We start from the raw sequence: 14,394 nt of genomic DNA, 5'->3' as shown, positions 1-14,394 counted from the left end.
AATGTTTATTGTGAAACAAACAAATTGACCATGGGACCTCCACAGGGCATCTTCAGGGATACTACAGCAAACAGAGAGGAGAAATTAAGAGTCTGGTTGTTGTTAATGTGTTTAAATGTGTTAAAGTGTTAAGTTTAACCGTAACCTGGTCAGCAGGGGTGGGGATTAAACATGAAACTTAACCTCCCTTCCTTCTGGATGACTAAACCTTAATTTGAAACAAGTCAGATGTGATTTTCTTTTTGTCTTTTTTTAAAGATCCCATCACCAGTTTTGAACATACAAGTGAACACGCAGTTTTATTTTCCTCCCCTTAGCTTTTCAAAATAAAACTGTTTGATTTAAGTGAAGGAGTTATTTTAGCAGCAAGCTGAACGACCAATAAACATGATGGGCCGTCAGGTGTCCTCAAAGGATAACCGTTTATCTTCCAACCTCCTCTCTTTTAGTATCATCTGGACCACTGGAAGCACCAGGGAGTTCAGAGGGTTCTGGGCTTTTAACACCACAGAGAGAGCAGTACGAAGCATCAAAGCTCTAGTAAAGGCCAAGTATGTGGACACGTGAGTAGACCTGTAGAGGAACTCCAAAGGCTTTCCATTAGCCTGCGTTTCCAGGTGTTTAGGTGTCCAGCTGTACTGGATTATTGTTGTTTCATTTAATTTAGTGTTGGGCTTCCAGAAGACTCAACTCTGTTAATAATGAAATGAAAATTGCTGAATATTTTACTGAGTTGAGTAGAGCTGTACTGACACTGATGGAGATTCTCATCATGTAGAACCGCTGAATGTGACACCACTGAGGTCTGGCATTTGACAGTCCATGTTTAGTGCTGTAAAACAAAGCATGAGAATCGAGGTCTGCATGTCTGGGTCTTTTTTCCATTAGACTTCTATAATCTGACTTCACAGGAGTCACCCCCTGCTGGACATTAGAAGTAACACATGTCTGCCCAAAAGGCTATGTGAATCTTTTGATATACAGTATATGTCCAAGTCAATTCACCCAGAGCCTGTGCAGGGATCAATTCTTACTGTCTGTCATCAGTAGCTCTTTGTTTGTATAGAGGCTTTATCACTTTGTATCCAGAAGCCTTAATGTCCACATACATTTGTCCATGAAGTGTATTTGCTTTGATTAATTTCACCTCCCTCTTAGTTTAAAGCTCACCGCTGCTTCCAGTAAGAGTTACCAGACTGGTTAAAGGTACTTTTTTGTTGTAAGTCTTTGTTTAAAAAGAGTTTAAAACCTAAACAAAAATCACAAACACCAACAGAATGAGAAGAAATTACTACGTTGTTACGTATGGACCTGCAGAGATATCAACTCAAGTTTGACTTCTATACAACCAGAAGCCTTTTCCCCCCAACCCAAGAAGCTGCCCCCTGCTGGTCACTAGAAAGAATGTAGGCTTTATAATGTTAGAAAAAAAGGATGCTACACTGGCCGACTGCACTTTTTGGTTCAAAGTATTGCACAACAGTACAGCCTGTCCCCATTAAAACCTCAGCTGATATCTCTGTAGCTCAGCACACAGACGCGTTGGACATAATGTCAGAACTGCTGTTTCTTTACAGTCTGTTGTTACCTTGAGTTAACTTTAAACTCATTTTAAAAGCTGGAATCTGCAGTTTGAGTACCTTTAAGACGGGAGGCTGAATTACATGTGAATGGTCCTTTAAAGAGTTTACAGGACTGCTATGAATGATTCTGTGTATAGTTTCTTAGCACTGACTGCAATCAGCCAGACCTAAAGAGATTTAAATACAGCGTAAAGTCATGAGTGTTTACAGTTGTATTATAAAACATACACACAGTAAAAGGATGAGACCCACACATAATATTTACATATATAAACAAAGAAGTCCATCACAGAGCCGCGAGGTCTGCAGCCCGCACACTTAATGGCTAATATTCACTGTACATGTGTCCCACGGCTCCGCGGCCTTCGCTAGCACGAGCGAGTGTGAGCTGAGGCCTCCGACTCGCCACGCGGCCTTTTTTTTTTTTTGTTCGGTTACCGACAGCGAGCTGGGGGCGGCTGGCGCTGCCGTCCGCTGAGAACCGAGCATCACTACGGCTGTTTTGTTCTGGTTTAAACCTTTGACACGCAAACACACTCACACTCACACTGAGAAATAACAGTCACCCAACCCCACAAACCTGCCCCCAACAGAAGAGATGTGCAGCAGATGTAAACACCCTCACGACAAAATACCATGCACCACGTCTTAAGTTCTATGTGTCAAATATCAAACTGCTGTGAGGAGGGTCAGAGACACTGTTCTAACTCTACAAAAGAAGAATTATAAGAATAATGCACACAATTGACCCTTGTGGTGATGATGGTGGGAGGGGCCTCAGGTTGGTTTTCTGGATATTTACTGGGAATTTCGGCTCCCTTGGCGTCACCCTCTCTGTCCAAAGTTTGCATCCTGTCCGGGATTTGTTTCCATCGGGTCTTCTTTGAAGTTTTCACAGTGCTCCATTACTTTTCTGCAAGAAGACAACAGTCACAGGTTGGAATTTTGACCAAGACGTTCTTAATTCGTAAAAATATTATATATATCTATTTTATTTCCATGGAAATCATCTGTGAAGCCACATCAGCGTTAGTTTCTTTGCTGTGCTGGGAGCTGGTCGTGACTGGTGGGCTTTATTTCTCAGCTAGCGTTAGTTTGACTCAGGAAAGATCCCATTTTTAAAAAATTGAATTACCATCTATTAAGGTAATGGCATTAAAGCACCTAACAGTAGAAAAATGTCACCTGATACATGTTTTAAAAAAAAGGGCTTGTGATATCTGACCTGCTGTGTTTGTAAGAAAAAAAATACAGAAATATGTGATTCAGCCTCAAACACTCGGTGATCAGCCCCAACAACTCTTATCATCCTCTCTGCTGAATGCAACAGAGGGCTTCTAAAAGCAGGAAAATGAGGCTTTCTGACTGCTGCCCAGCCTCTGACTCAGTTACCACATCATCCTACAGTTTGTTCAGAGCCGTCAGTCTCACCGGGCCATGTCCTTTGTGTCCGGATGTGAACTCTCCAGCTCCAGAACTTTCTCCAGAAGAGTCATTCCTCCTTCTTTTATCAGCAGAGGACAATACTTGCTTGCTGCAGAGTAGGAAAAATGCAAATGGAACAAGTGTGAGATTCCCAGAGAGTGGACTGGATAGAACATTAGGCCCAAAAGAAGCAGGTAAAGAAAATAAAAAAAATTAAATAAAAAAAAAACCAAAAAAAACAAAGCAGTTTGGAGACAAGTAAACAAGTAAAGATAATAGCCATGTCCAAATTCATGGGCTGCATCCTCCTGAGGACCCGGCCTTTGCGGTCTACGTGGGCCGGGTCCTCAGGAGGTCGGGTAGGCCGGAAGTGCGCGGCTGTGAAATTGGACGGTCTAGCCTTCTGATTTGCGTCATTGCTGTGTCGGAGGAGTTTAATAAACTCGGCCGTCTACTCCTTTCTACCCAAAATATAACAGGACACTGATGCAAATTCTCGATCATCTCACACTTCTGTTTGATGTTTATTCAGCTGTGTGAAAACTATAACTTTAATCTCAGCCAAACCGATTTACTTAGGAGGATGCAGCCCATGAATTTGGACACCCCCAATGTTTCACATATGTCAGGTGACATATAAACCCTTCAGGACAGCTTTAGGGGTAAACGACACACGCTGCGCTCTCAAAGCCTCTTGATACTCACGGTAAACTGACACCAGGTTGTAAAGAGCCCATGTGGCCCAGTGCTGACTGACAGGAGAGATGCTCTGAGGCAGCAGTCGGAGGATCGGCTCGAATGACCTGAGAGAGGACCGTCGCTTTGTTAATACATTCAGACAGGACAAGCCACCAGCAGCTGTGGAAGTTCACTGTAGAGGGGAAACGGTAATCGATCACCTGTAGTTGATGTTGCGCCGCGAGCTGACGTCCCAGCTCTGGATGGCTTCCCACATCTTCTCCATCACCATGTCTCTCCGCGGCTCCTCCATCTTCCAAACCTCAGGCCCGTCAAACATGATGTGCGACAGCACTCCACAGGCGTTGTACGACACCTCAATCCCATCGGCCTTACTGTCCAGCAGGTTACTGCAAAGAAAACAGACGGAGAAGAGGACATGAAGAGGCTGAGTGGAGAGACTGTGCGGACCAATAGTAACCACCAACAGAGTCTCAGTCCAGGTGTTTCTGCCTCTGGTACCTGAACACTGTGATGAACTGTGGGGTGAGCAGCTGTGGCCTCAGAGCTTTGACCTCAGCCACGTTTCCCAGAAGACCCAACATATTGCGATGAAGCTCCTGCTTGTCTGGAAACTCCTGCAGACAGAAATCATACAACATGAGATGAAAACATTTAGAAATGATGGCACAGCGAAATTCTCCATGACGATTGCAGAACTGTATAGTTAAGTGATAATTGTATCCCCTCAAATCCACTCAGTGTTTACAGGTGAAGACAAATTTCAGACCAAACTTACAGCAGAAAAAAAAAAAACCATAAAAAGCAAAAATGTAACGACTCTTTGAAAGGAACATAACAGCAAAATAAAGGTACACACTAAGTTTAAGGATAATGGTGAACTTCTTTTTTTAAACTGTTTCCTCTGACACAAAATTAATTTTGACAGAAATATTTATTTTAGTATTTTTCAATTATTACACTTATCATCACCTTAACAGTGTGTGGACACGAGCTGTACACGAGTAGTAAAAGGACGGCTGCACTTTATTTTATACTCCTAACAGCTCCTTTCATGGTTTTGGCTTTAATAACAAAAGCGATCGTTGTTCTCGAGTCATTTCTTGTGAATCGAGCAACTTCCTATATCAGTTCAGTTTCTATATCAGTTCTGAAGAATAACGAGCAGCCTGGCTCATCTTCATCACCATAGACACAGATGGGTGCAGCCTGGACTCACCTGCAGACACTCCAGGAACAGGCTCATGCCCCGACAGTTCAGGAACATCTGACAGTTGTCGGGCGTCTCGTCTGTGATGTTCCACAGGGCGCTCCAGGAAAACTCCATCACCTGGTCACACTGAGACACACACGCAAACACAAAACATCTGCTTTAAACAACAAAACAAAATAAAGTATAACTGAATAAAGGTTAGTTTTCATTTAAACGATGATGATGAGGATCTGTTTCCTGCTTCCAGCAGGTGGAAGTGTTATGTTTTCAGTGCTGCTTGTTTGCCTGCTTCTCACCAAGAATAAATAAAAAAAACAAAAACTGGGCTTCAGGAGATTTGGTGGAGCACAGACAAAGGAAGAGACGCTGTAACACTGTAACACCTTCTCAGTCATTATAAATGTCTGGGAATTTTCAAAATTAAACACCTCCACATTTGTTTCACTAAGAGGGAGAGTATACTACATTCAAGACATAAAATGCTACAAACACTCTGGCATATCAATTTAGTCACATGATTACTGAGCTGAGTTTAGTAATCATGGTTTTAATAGTAAAGCAGGGCTCATTTTGATGTATACAGTAGTATTAAAAATAAGCATGAATATTTCTCTAAAATGAGCCAGTGTCACTAGCCTGTAGGCCATGAAAAGATGATTAAACGGGGCGCTATTAGTGAGAGAGAGTGCATCGGCCTTTGTGAGCACTCTTTCAGTTTCTAAAAGCCACATATAAATCTGTAAAGCACTTAAACTCACCATTCTGTCCTGTAACTTCTTCTGAATTAAATTCAGCATTGTCTGAGAATGAGAAAAGAGTCAGGAATGAATTTATCACCTGTATAATCAGCAGCTGATTTCAGTCAAAATGCAACACAAACATGAGAAAATGCAGCTTTGCTACAGAGAAACAATCCTGAATCCACTTTGAAGGTAGGACACCAGCAACAGACTCCTGAAGGCTACTTTTACTATAACGTTTGCTTTAAGTTATCGTAAATCAGACTAAATAATGCTGCTGCAGCCATATATCACACCATAGATGTAGTACAATTTTAGCATGTTAGCCCATAGTGAGTGCGATGGCATGTTGGTATAAAATTCTAATTACAGAGCACGTTCTTTTTCCAAACATGGCTAAAGCGCTGAGATTGGATCTGAAATATCTGCACTGCTGTCATCACATGCTCTCAGTGTGTTCACACAGCTTTCCTCTGGGTGCTCTGGTTTCCTGCCACACCAAAAATAAGCTTGTTAGATAATAGGAACTCCTGCTGCTGACCTTGACTGGCAATAAGTAACAGGCCTGAGATCTGAAGCGGATCACCGACTTCTACACTAAGGAGGAAATTTATCCAAGACTTTCCAAGGTTTCTTTACCCTCACAAATCCCATCTTGCCCACAGCCTCCTTATGGTGGTTGTCCACCTGGCAGACCAAAGCATTGCAGAGGTGCACGGCGATTCTCTGGATGGACTCATCCTGCCGGGCCGGCTCCAGGATCTTCAGCAGCAGCTGGTTGACGCGGCTGTACTGGAACTCGAGCTCCTCTGGGATGCTGAAGTTGCACAGAGTCAGGCAGCAGTTCCTCTGGACCTGGTGAGGAAACAGGAACTCACAGATTCACAAATCAAATGTAATCGAAGAGCGTGATTCTAAATATATGATGGCCTTTGTTAATAATCAACTGAAGGCTAAGATGCATAGTCAAGGTTTCCTATCAAATAGTGGACCTGAACAATTTCTGAGCCCTTTCTGATCTCCCAATCCTGCCCCCAGTTCTGAAGACGCCGTTTTATACATACTTCAGTCCTACAATAAAAACGCAACTGAAGGTTTTAGAGCTTCACATAACACAAAATCTGCCCTTCTGCTTTAATTCTGTTAGTGTGGCCACTGACCATAACACTCTGCTCAGCTTATTTATGCAGCAGCTGGTTCATGGGGATGATATCAGACTTACAGTGACCTCCTGGTAGTGCTCCATCCCATTCAGCACCACCTGAATGACCTCCCGCCGTAACCGCACACTCTGATCGCTGCGGTACTCGGTGTTGGTCAGGTAGAAAAGAGCAGCGCTGCCCGTCACCTGGATGCTCTTATCGTATTTATGGCACTTCAGTGCTGCGATGACGAGCTGCAAACAAGGAAACAAAGGTTTCAGGGGAGGAATGAGAAGCAGTCAGGAGAGATGATCACAGGAAGTAATTGAAGGAGAACTTTAAGTCCTACCTGCAGAGCGCGGAGCAGCTGGCTGCAATGTTGTATCCTGGCGATGTCAAACAGCTGATTGATGGCTCTGTGGGCGAGCTCAGGGCGAAACTCTGTGTAAGCCTCGATAGCGTTCAGGACCTGGTCTTCATTCTTTGATCCAGTCACCTGAAAAAGTCCAGAAACACAAAGATTTAACCAACAAAACAAACCTTGAATAAAGCGCTATAGATTGTATTAATCTGCAGTTCAGCCTGGTGTGATCAGCTGAAAGAAACCCAGGTTCAGGTACCTTATAGGCAGGGATGTGCGTCACATTACAGAGGGTGGTGTCGTACAAGCCCAGAAACTGCAGGGCCCTCTTCAGCTCCTGGAAAGGGTAGATGCTGCTCTTGCACGGTTCAGTGCTAATGGAGAGAAAAACACAGCTTGTTAAGAACCTCATTTATCATCTGAGGGTCAATAAAGGGAGATTCCAGCCTCAGCTCATCGTTACCCACCTCGGACGCCCCATCGCTTCTTCAAAGTGTGGAACTGTGCAGTTGTCTAGCATGATGTGACCCGAGATGTCCAGGGACATCAGGTGTACCAGACGCTGGACGATGGCCGTCAGGATTTTCTTGGTCATCTTAAACTTTGAGATCCGCCTGCTCTCCTGGGAGATGTCGAGGTGCCTGAAGAAGGAGGGAGTGTCATCAGTGACTATTTTTCAAGTGATCAGTGGGCATACAAGGGGAGCTACACATGTACTAAAATGACAACATGCAAACTGCTCTCAGTTTATCACAGTTTTTTTTTCCTTCTCTTGGCTCAGGATGATGTCACCATTTAGCCAAAATGACAGGGAGTCTGTTTTGACAAATAAAGATGACGCTTTAAAATCTAAGAACACTGCATCAGGTGTGAAGCACAGCAGTGGTAACATGATGCTGCACGGCTGTTTTGCTGCCAGTGGTACTGCTACAATGAAAACCGACTACCTCCAAATTCATCAACTTTAACTCAGCATCTAGATGGCTTAAACTTAGACATAGTTTGATGTTCCAACAGGACAGTGATCCCAAACACATCAAAACTGGTCTTAGAATAAATAAAGCAGGCAAACATTAAGCTTCTGGAATTCCCTTCCTGCTTAAATGCCAGAGTTCATGCCAGGACACCAAACAATTTAAATGTGATCAAATATCCAGCCAGAATTATCAGGGAAGCTTGTTGATGGCTACCAAAGCATCTGGTTGCTAAGGACTCCTCAGCAATTTGCTAAGGGACATTTAAATATTAGTGGAGATATATCTTTTAACCCTGTGTGGATTAGAGAAAATCCAAAATAAAATCAAACTTGTGCACTCAGTTCTTGTTTGTTTGTTTGGCTTTTTTTACAGCCCTTACAGATGTATGCGGTACAGTCATTTCACAGAACAGTTTAAAGATATCATTAAAAGCCCAAGATTCCCCATCATTCATGCCCATGATTAGTTTATGGAAACTTCAGTGTCTGATGAAAGGTCTCCTTTTACCTACAAGAGATGACCACAGCAGATAGATCTGAATTTTTGATTTGGCACTGATTTTCACACTGGTTGCCCTCTTTGACCCTTCTGTGGATTTAGGTCTCCTCCCAGTCTTGAACCAGACATTAATACTTTTTATTTGATGCGTTAAATGAACGTTAACCTCTCATCCCCCACCCCACAGAGCTTACCTGAGATTAACGAGCTCCAAAACTGTGCTGATCAACTCCTCGGATAGGTCCACGTTGTAGAGAACAAGAGAGGCCAGTCTGTCCCTCCACTGGGTGAGAAAAGATGTCCCCAGTAACTGTACATTGGACAGATCTAGCGAGGTGAGCGACTTCAGGGGTTTGAGCAGTGTCTCGGGGTCCAGCTCTTTCGGCATGCCACCCAGGTTGAGCAGCCTGAGCCGGTTGAATCCCTGGAAGTTAAAGTCTGTTTCTAAAGCATGCCGAGAGGAGGGGCTCTCCTCCTCGTCCTCGTCTGTGTCCTCGTTGCAGGCGAGTGGGGCGCCGCACTTCCTGTAGAAGATGTTGCTGCAGCCGAAAAGACAGAGAGACACCAAAGTGTCGCGGAAGCAGGACAGTGCTTTCAAGCTGCGGGACGACAGGTTGTTGCAGTAGGTGAGGTGGAGCTCGATCAGGTCCTGCACACAAAGGCAGTGATTAGTGGGGCCAAGAGAAGAAACCACTGACATTAACTTCTCACTGTCTCTATATCATGAAATTCCTGTCAGACGGGGTTTTCCCAGGCTTGAGACATGAATTCTCTCCTTCCTCCAGTTTTGTGCATTTACTTCAAATAATTAGCATTTTTGATGATAACAAGGTCAGAAAAATACATCAGAGTTCTGTTAAACAAGGCATTCATTCACTTGACTTTACACTCTAATCGTGCTTACTGCCATGCAAAGCCTTGTTCTGAGCTCATGTTTCCTTCACACAGGCTTTATTTGTGCGGGCCACCAGTGAGGACAATGCCAGTCACACTTAATTTACTAGCAAACATTTCCCTCAGTCCTATTTTGAAAATTCAGTTGCTGTCAGTTCTAGCACTTCGTGTCTCCACTGGCTGGCTCTCTGGGAACGTTGCTGCTGTGCCAGTCCTCAATATAAATCCTCAGAGAGGATGTCATCCAGCAGTCAGATAGACTCCAGCTCCTCCATCTTGGACTGCAGCTGCTAGTGCTCGCTCTGCAGCCTCGGTTTGTTTAGATTAGAAGCACATAGACCACTTCTCCACCTGCTGCAGGTTCTCCTTAAAGTGACCCACCACCAACTACAGTCAAGAAGGTAAAGCTGGAGTCTGTCCAACAACAGAATGAGAGACATGGGGAATCCTGATTTTATAGCTGCATGTTCGGCATTTTTTCCCCCAGCTTTTTAGTTTATTAATAACCTGTGGGTGAAACCTCATGGCAGATCTGAAACACAGGGACACTGTGTGATCACACAATAGCAACCTACCAATCACAAGTTAGCCCCACCCTAAATCCTCCCTGCCTTGATGCCCTTTTTCACTCTACTTTTCTGAATTATGGTCCCATTAGAGTCTGAGATCATAAACTCATCGGGAAAGTCTCTACTGAGGTCAAAGGTCAAGTAACAAACAGATTTATACACTGACTTGTTTTTAAAACCAGGGCAGTTCACATCAGAGCATACAACACTACAGTGGGAGCTGAAAATAGTTTTTGCTGTTGTTAGTCTTTTATTTGTAGTGTTATCACTATTTAGGACAAACAGTCCAGAATCCACACACAGTAACACTGTGATCCAGGAGGGGAACGAGCAGCCACGTCTCCATGGGACACATGAAACTCTGCTCACTGTGCTCCCTCAAGCTCGTCTATCTCAGTGCCCAAGGTTGTGCTTAATGTTTTGCTGCTGTAACGCAGGAATTTATGGATAAATACAGTTTATATAACTTCATCTTATCTAAATTATACAGTTATTTTCTGCTTAGAGACATTTTAGGAGAATTCCCTTGTCACTTATAATTTTATTTAAATCTGATTTGTTCAGTTTTGTGAGAAACACACTGCAGGTGTAATGCCTGAGACTCCCCATCAACTTTTAGAACTGAAGAAACCTTTTGGATCACAGGCGAGACATCTTCAAGAACCCACCGGAAGCTCAGCTGCCTTAAACTCAAGCATTTTAAACTATCCAGTGTTTAAATGTTAATCAAATCAAAATGTATTTATATAGCACATATTAAAACAACAGTTTTGACCATAGTGCTTCACAGTCAATAAAAACATGAGACAGTTAAAACAAACAATAAGAGGACAACAAACAATAGGTAACAACGCAACAAGCTAAAACAGCCAACTAGACAGAATCAAAAGCCAAAGTAAAAAAATAAGTTTTAAGACGTAATTTAAAAGACTGGATAGACTCCGTCACATGCTCTGTCAGCTACACCATCCACCTTCAATGCAGTTTTTCTTCCATGATTTCTGATACTTTATGGATAGTTTATCTCAAAACAGAGATTTTATTTTTTAGAATAAGTACCAACCAGAAATTAGAAGCAGCACTGGCTGAACAAAAACAAATTTTCTTAATTTCGATGGTCATATCTCCTGCCAAAAGCTTAAACTGGTGTGGTTACTCTTACCACCTTGTTGCCTCCCACCTGTTTTTTGATGGCTTCCAGGTCTCTGTCACGGACAAAGTCCTCTCTGAGCTGCACCCGGGTCAGTCTGGTGCTCCGGGGATCTGAGAAGAGCTGGAAGAAGCTCTCCTCTGGTTCAAAGTTACTGTCTGTGTGGACCAGTTCCATGTATCTGTAAAAAAAAACAACAACAACAAAAAGCAATTAAAAGTCCATGGCTACTGACATGACAGGCTGAACCCTTTAGACTGTTACTCACGTGTTGACCAGCTTGTCGCAGATCTCACTGGGGAGGAAGATGTCTGAGCGCAGGCACAGCTTGTTCCTGAAGCCCTGGTAGCACATCGTCTTCTTCAGGTTCCTCAGGCAGAAGACAGTCGCCAGAGTCATGAGGCTGTCGGGGTTGTCTCCTGCTTTGGCTGCCATGTTCGCCTCTTCTTCTCTGGCTCAGATCAAGACGGGGCAGTGCAGGGGACCTGTGAGAATAAAACGAGTGAAGCATTTCTAATGAAACAGAAGAAAAAAAATAGTTCCCTTTTCTAAGCCTTTAAACCCAACTAAACAGCACCCAAATTTACTCAGGAACAGCTGTAAGAGACAGATCAGTTTAGCCTCGGATCGCTCGTGCAAATAAATTCACTGGAGATTTCTGGGCTATTTCAACCCATAAATATTCAGGCAATAGAAGAACTACTTCCTTCCAAAGTATGACCATAATGATCCCACCACATACACTTTACTCGGAAAATTAGGTATATTTAGCAAGTAAATTTAGCATTTTTATGTTACGGTCAGGGTTTTTACACTGCTCAGAAAAACAACTGGCCCACAAGTAATTTAGACAATGAATGAGGGGGATCACATGAGCATTTTCCTGTTAATTTTGGCCATTTGATTAAGAAAATTGGTGACTTTCTTTAGGCGGAAGGCCAAAGCGCTTCTATGCGTTAGCAACCTTGGTACTATATTTGATATATCAGGTAACTATACGGTTTTACAGGTAATAACATTGTTTATTCTAGAAGCCCTATGTTATTTTTAGAGCAATTCGAGTGGTGTGCTTGCAACCTTTTAAGCCTTCCTCTTGTGGTGAAATGATTATCATCAGAGCTATGTGCATATGCAAAAACATTTCTTATTTCTTATCAAATAGACAAGCAGACTGCGCCTGCAGACCTCGACCAACGCTGAAAGTTAACTCCACTCAAAACTCGGTCCCTGTCCCATTCATGACACAATAATTATTTAAACAGTTATAATCATATTTTTATAGATCCTGACACTTTTATTTTGAGTTTAATTGGTGAAAATCACAATAAACAGAAGTACTTTGATCGTGAAACTGCTATTATCCCCCCCAAACACACAAATTTTCTGTACTTTTTACATTAACATCACGATTTTTTTTACCACCATAACCTCACATTGTGACTGCTCTGATCACTGCTATTACAAATGTTAAAATAAGATAATACCTGCCACTTAGCATTAACTGCTGCCTGAAACTGAATATATAACCAAATTATTTTTTGTAAACTCCACTAAAGGTTCAAACACTTAATTCTGCAAGTTGATAAAATACTTTAAATGCAAAACTTTTCTGTGGCCTAAGTTGGGAGCTGAAGTGAGCTGTCTGCCTACAAAGTCGCTGAGTTTTTGTCCTGTCAGTTAAATGAACATGTTTCTGTTAAAGGGCCTAACTGCTGTCACACAGCGTGTTTACACTTATTTGCATCTTTGCATACATGTTAGCATTTTACTTCTAACTGCTCTGTACCTCCTAACATTTTCTATAAACACATTTTTCGTGTTAATACCAAAAGGTGATCACTGCTCCTGTTGGACTGAAGCCAGAGGTCCAGCTTTCACTGTTTTTTTTTCTGTTGAGTTAGCCAAACACTCACACAGCAATGAATTCTGACTGTTACCAAGTTAGCAAGCTAGCTTAGCTAGCTACCTACACTGCAAAATAATTCCTTTTAACATCATTAACGCTGCGAGAAAACACACAACAGTCATGAGAGAGTCTCAACAGGCTCAAACACCGTGGATGAGCACTTGTTATTCAGAGTTTAGTTATAACTCGGGTCAGCAGTGGATTTCAACGTCTGCATTAGCTCAAAGCTAACGATGACTTTCCCCCTGTGCTACGACGCTAGCAGACTTAGCCGGAGGAGCTAGCGCAGAGCTGTGCGTGTGTGAAGCCGGGATCCGAGCGCAGGGCAGCGGCATCTGAGTGCCAGGTTCCCCCGCTGGGGTCCTACCTTAGCTCTCGCCAAGGCTTCGCGTTCCGGTAGTAGCGACAAACTGATAATTATCAGCAGCCTTCACTCATCTGATTTTCGATTTCACCCGATGTCAACAAACAGGCTCCGCCTCCTGCTACTTCTACAACTCTTCTTCTTCGTCGTCTTTTTCTTCTCCGAGGTCGGTGGCATCCAGCAGCCAGGTGAACTTCCGCCAGTGGAGTGAGGCTGATTCCAAATCTGCAGAAATACTCCTATAAATATGGATTTCCAACAAAGTAATACATTAAACAATACCAATAACGGTTCATTATTAACCTGTAAAGTTTACGTAAATCGCCACAAGTAAAAAGATGTTTATAGTCACACATACTATTTGACGTGGACACCTATTTAAATTCTGTTAAACCCAAGATCGTTCGCAGATTAGTCCTTTATTTTCTTGCCTCTCAGCAGCCATCTTGGTCATCCCAGCAGTTCTTTTGAGTACTGGATCAAAAATCAAAATTAGACCCACCAAGATATTAAAAACATACAGGAAAAAAGGTAAATGTATCTATATTCCCTTGTATGGAGGACGAAATCTGATGAATTTTTAAAAAACAAAAACAAAACCTTGTTTTAAATTTTATTTGTCATTTCCACAAAAATGAGAAAAACTGACTTACCTTTGTATGTGGAAGACCCAAACTGCCACATGTTTAAGAAACAAAAATCAGAACTACGAACAAATGCTATTAAATAGGAAAAAAATGAAAAAAGAGAGAAAGTAGAGGTATTACTCAGTTAAATAATTAATTTCCCTTCCTTCCTACAGGAGGATTAAAAGCAAGACTGAGATTGTTGCAAAAGAATAGCGCAAAGGTTTTGGGTAATTAGAGGATGCTG

The 14,394-nt window shown here is 42.6% G+C and overlaps 1 protein-coding gene across 1 annotated transcript; it reads right to left on the bottom strand.

The window, feature by feature from the left end:
* Positions 1 to 1,777: 1,777 nt before the first annotated feature.
* zer1 (zyg-11 related, cell cycle regulator) lies at positions 1,778 to 13,715 on the bottom strand. The gene is made up of 16 exons (XM_085463010.1): positions 13,525 to 13,715; positions 11,520 to 11,736; positions 11,282 to 11,432; positions 8,833 to 9,287; positions 7,631 to 7,804; positions 7,423 to 7,537; positions 7,152 to 7,298; positions 6,883 to 7,056; positions 6,300 to 6,515; positions 5,679 to 5,720; positions 4,927 to 5,046; positions 4,209 to 4,324; positions 3,908 to 4,096; positions 3,714 to 3,811; positions 3,015 to 3,117; positions 1,778 to 2,496 (listed from the first exon to the last, which is right to left on the bottom strand). Exons 2-16 carry the CDS (start codon positions 11,684 to 11,686, stop codon positions 2,409 to 2,411), a joined length of 2,355 nt encoding a protein of 784 aa, XP_085319136.1. The 5' UTR covers positions 11,687 to 11,736; positions 13,525 to 13,715; the 3' UTR covers positions 1,778 to 2,408.
* Between the last annotated feature and the right edge of the window lie 679 nt (positions 13,716 to 14,394).

This window comes from Copadichromis virginalis, linkage group LG7, assembly GCF_057382275.1.
Source record: "Copadichromis virginalis isolate Kocher_CV1m ecotype Utaka linkage group LG7, C_Virginalis_male_GT1.1, whole genome shotgun sequence".
NCBI lineage: Eukaryota > Metazoa > Chordata > Actinopteri > Cichliformes > Cichlidae > Copadichromis > Copadichromis virginalis.
Note: the sequence above shows the minus strand (reverse complement) of the source record. Positions and strands in the feature narration are given on the sequence as shown.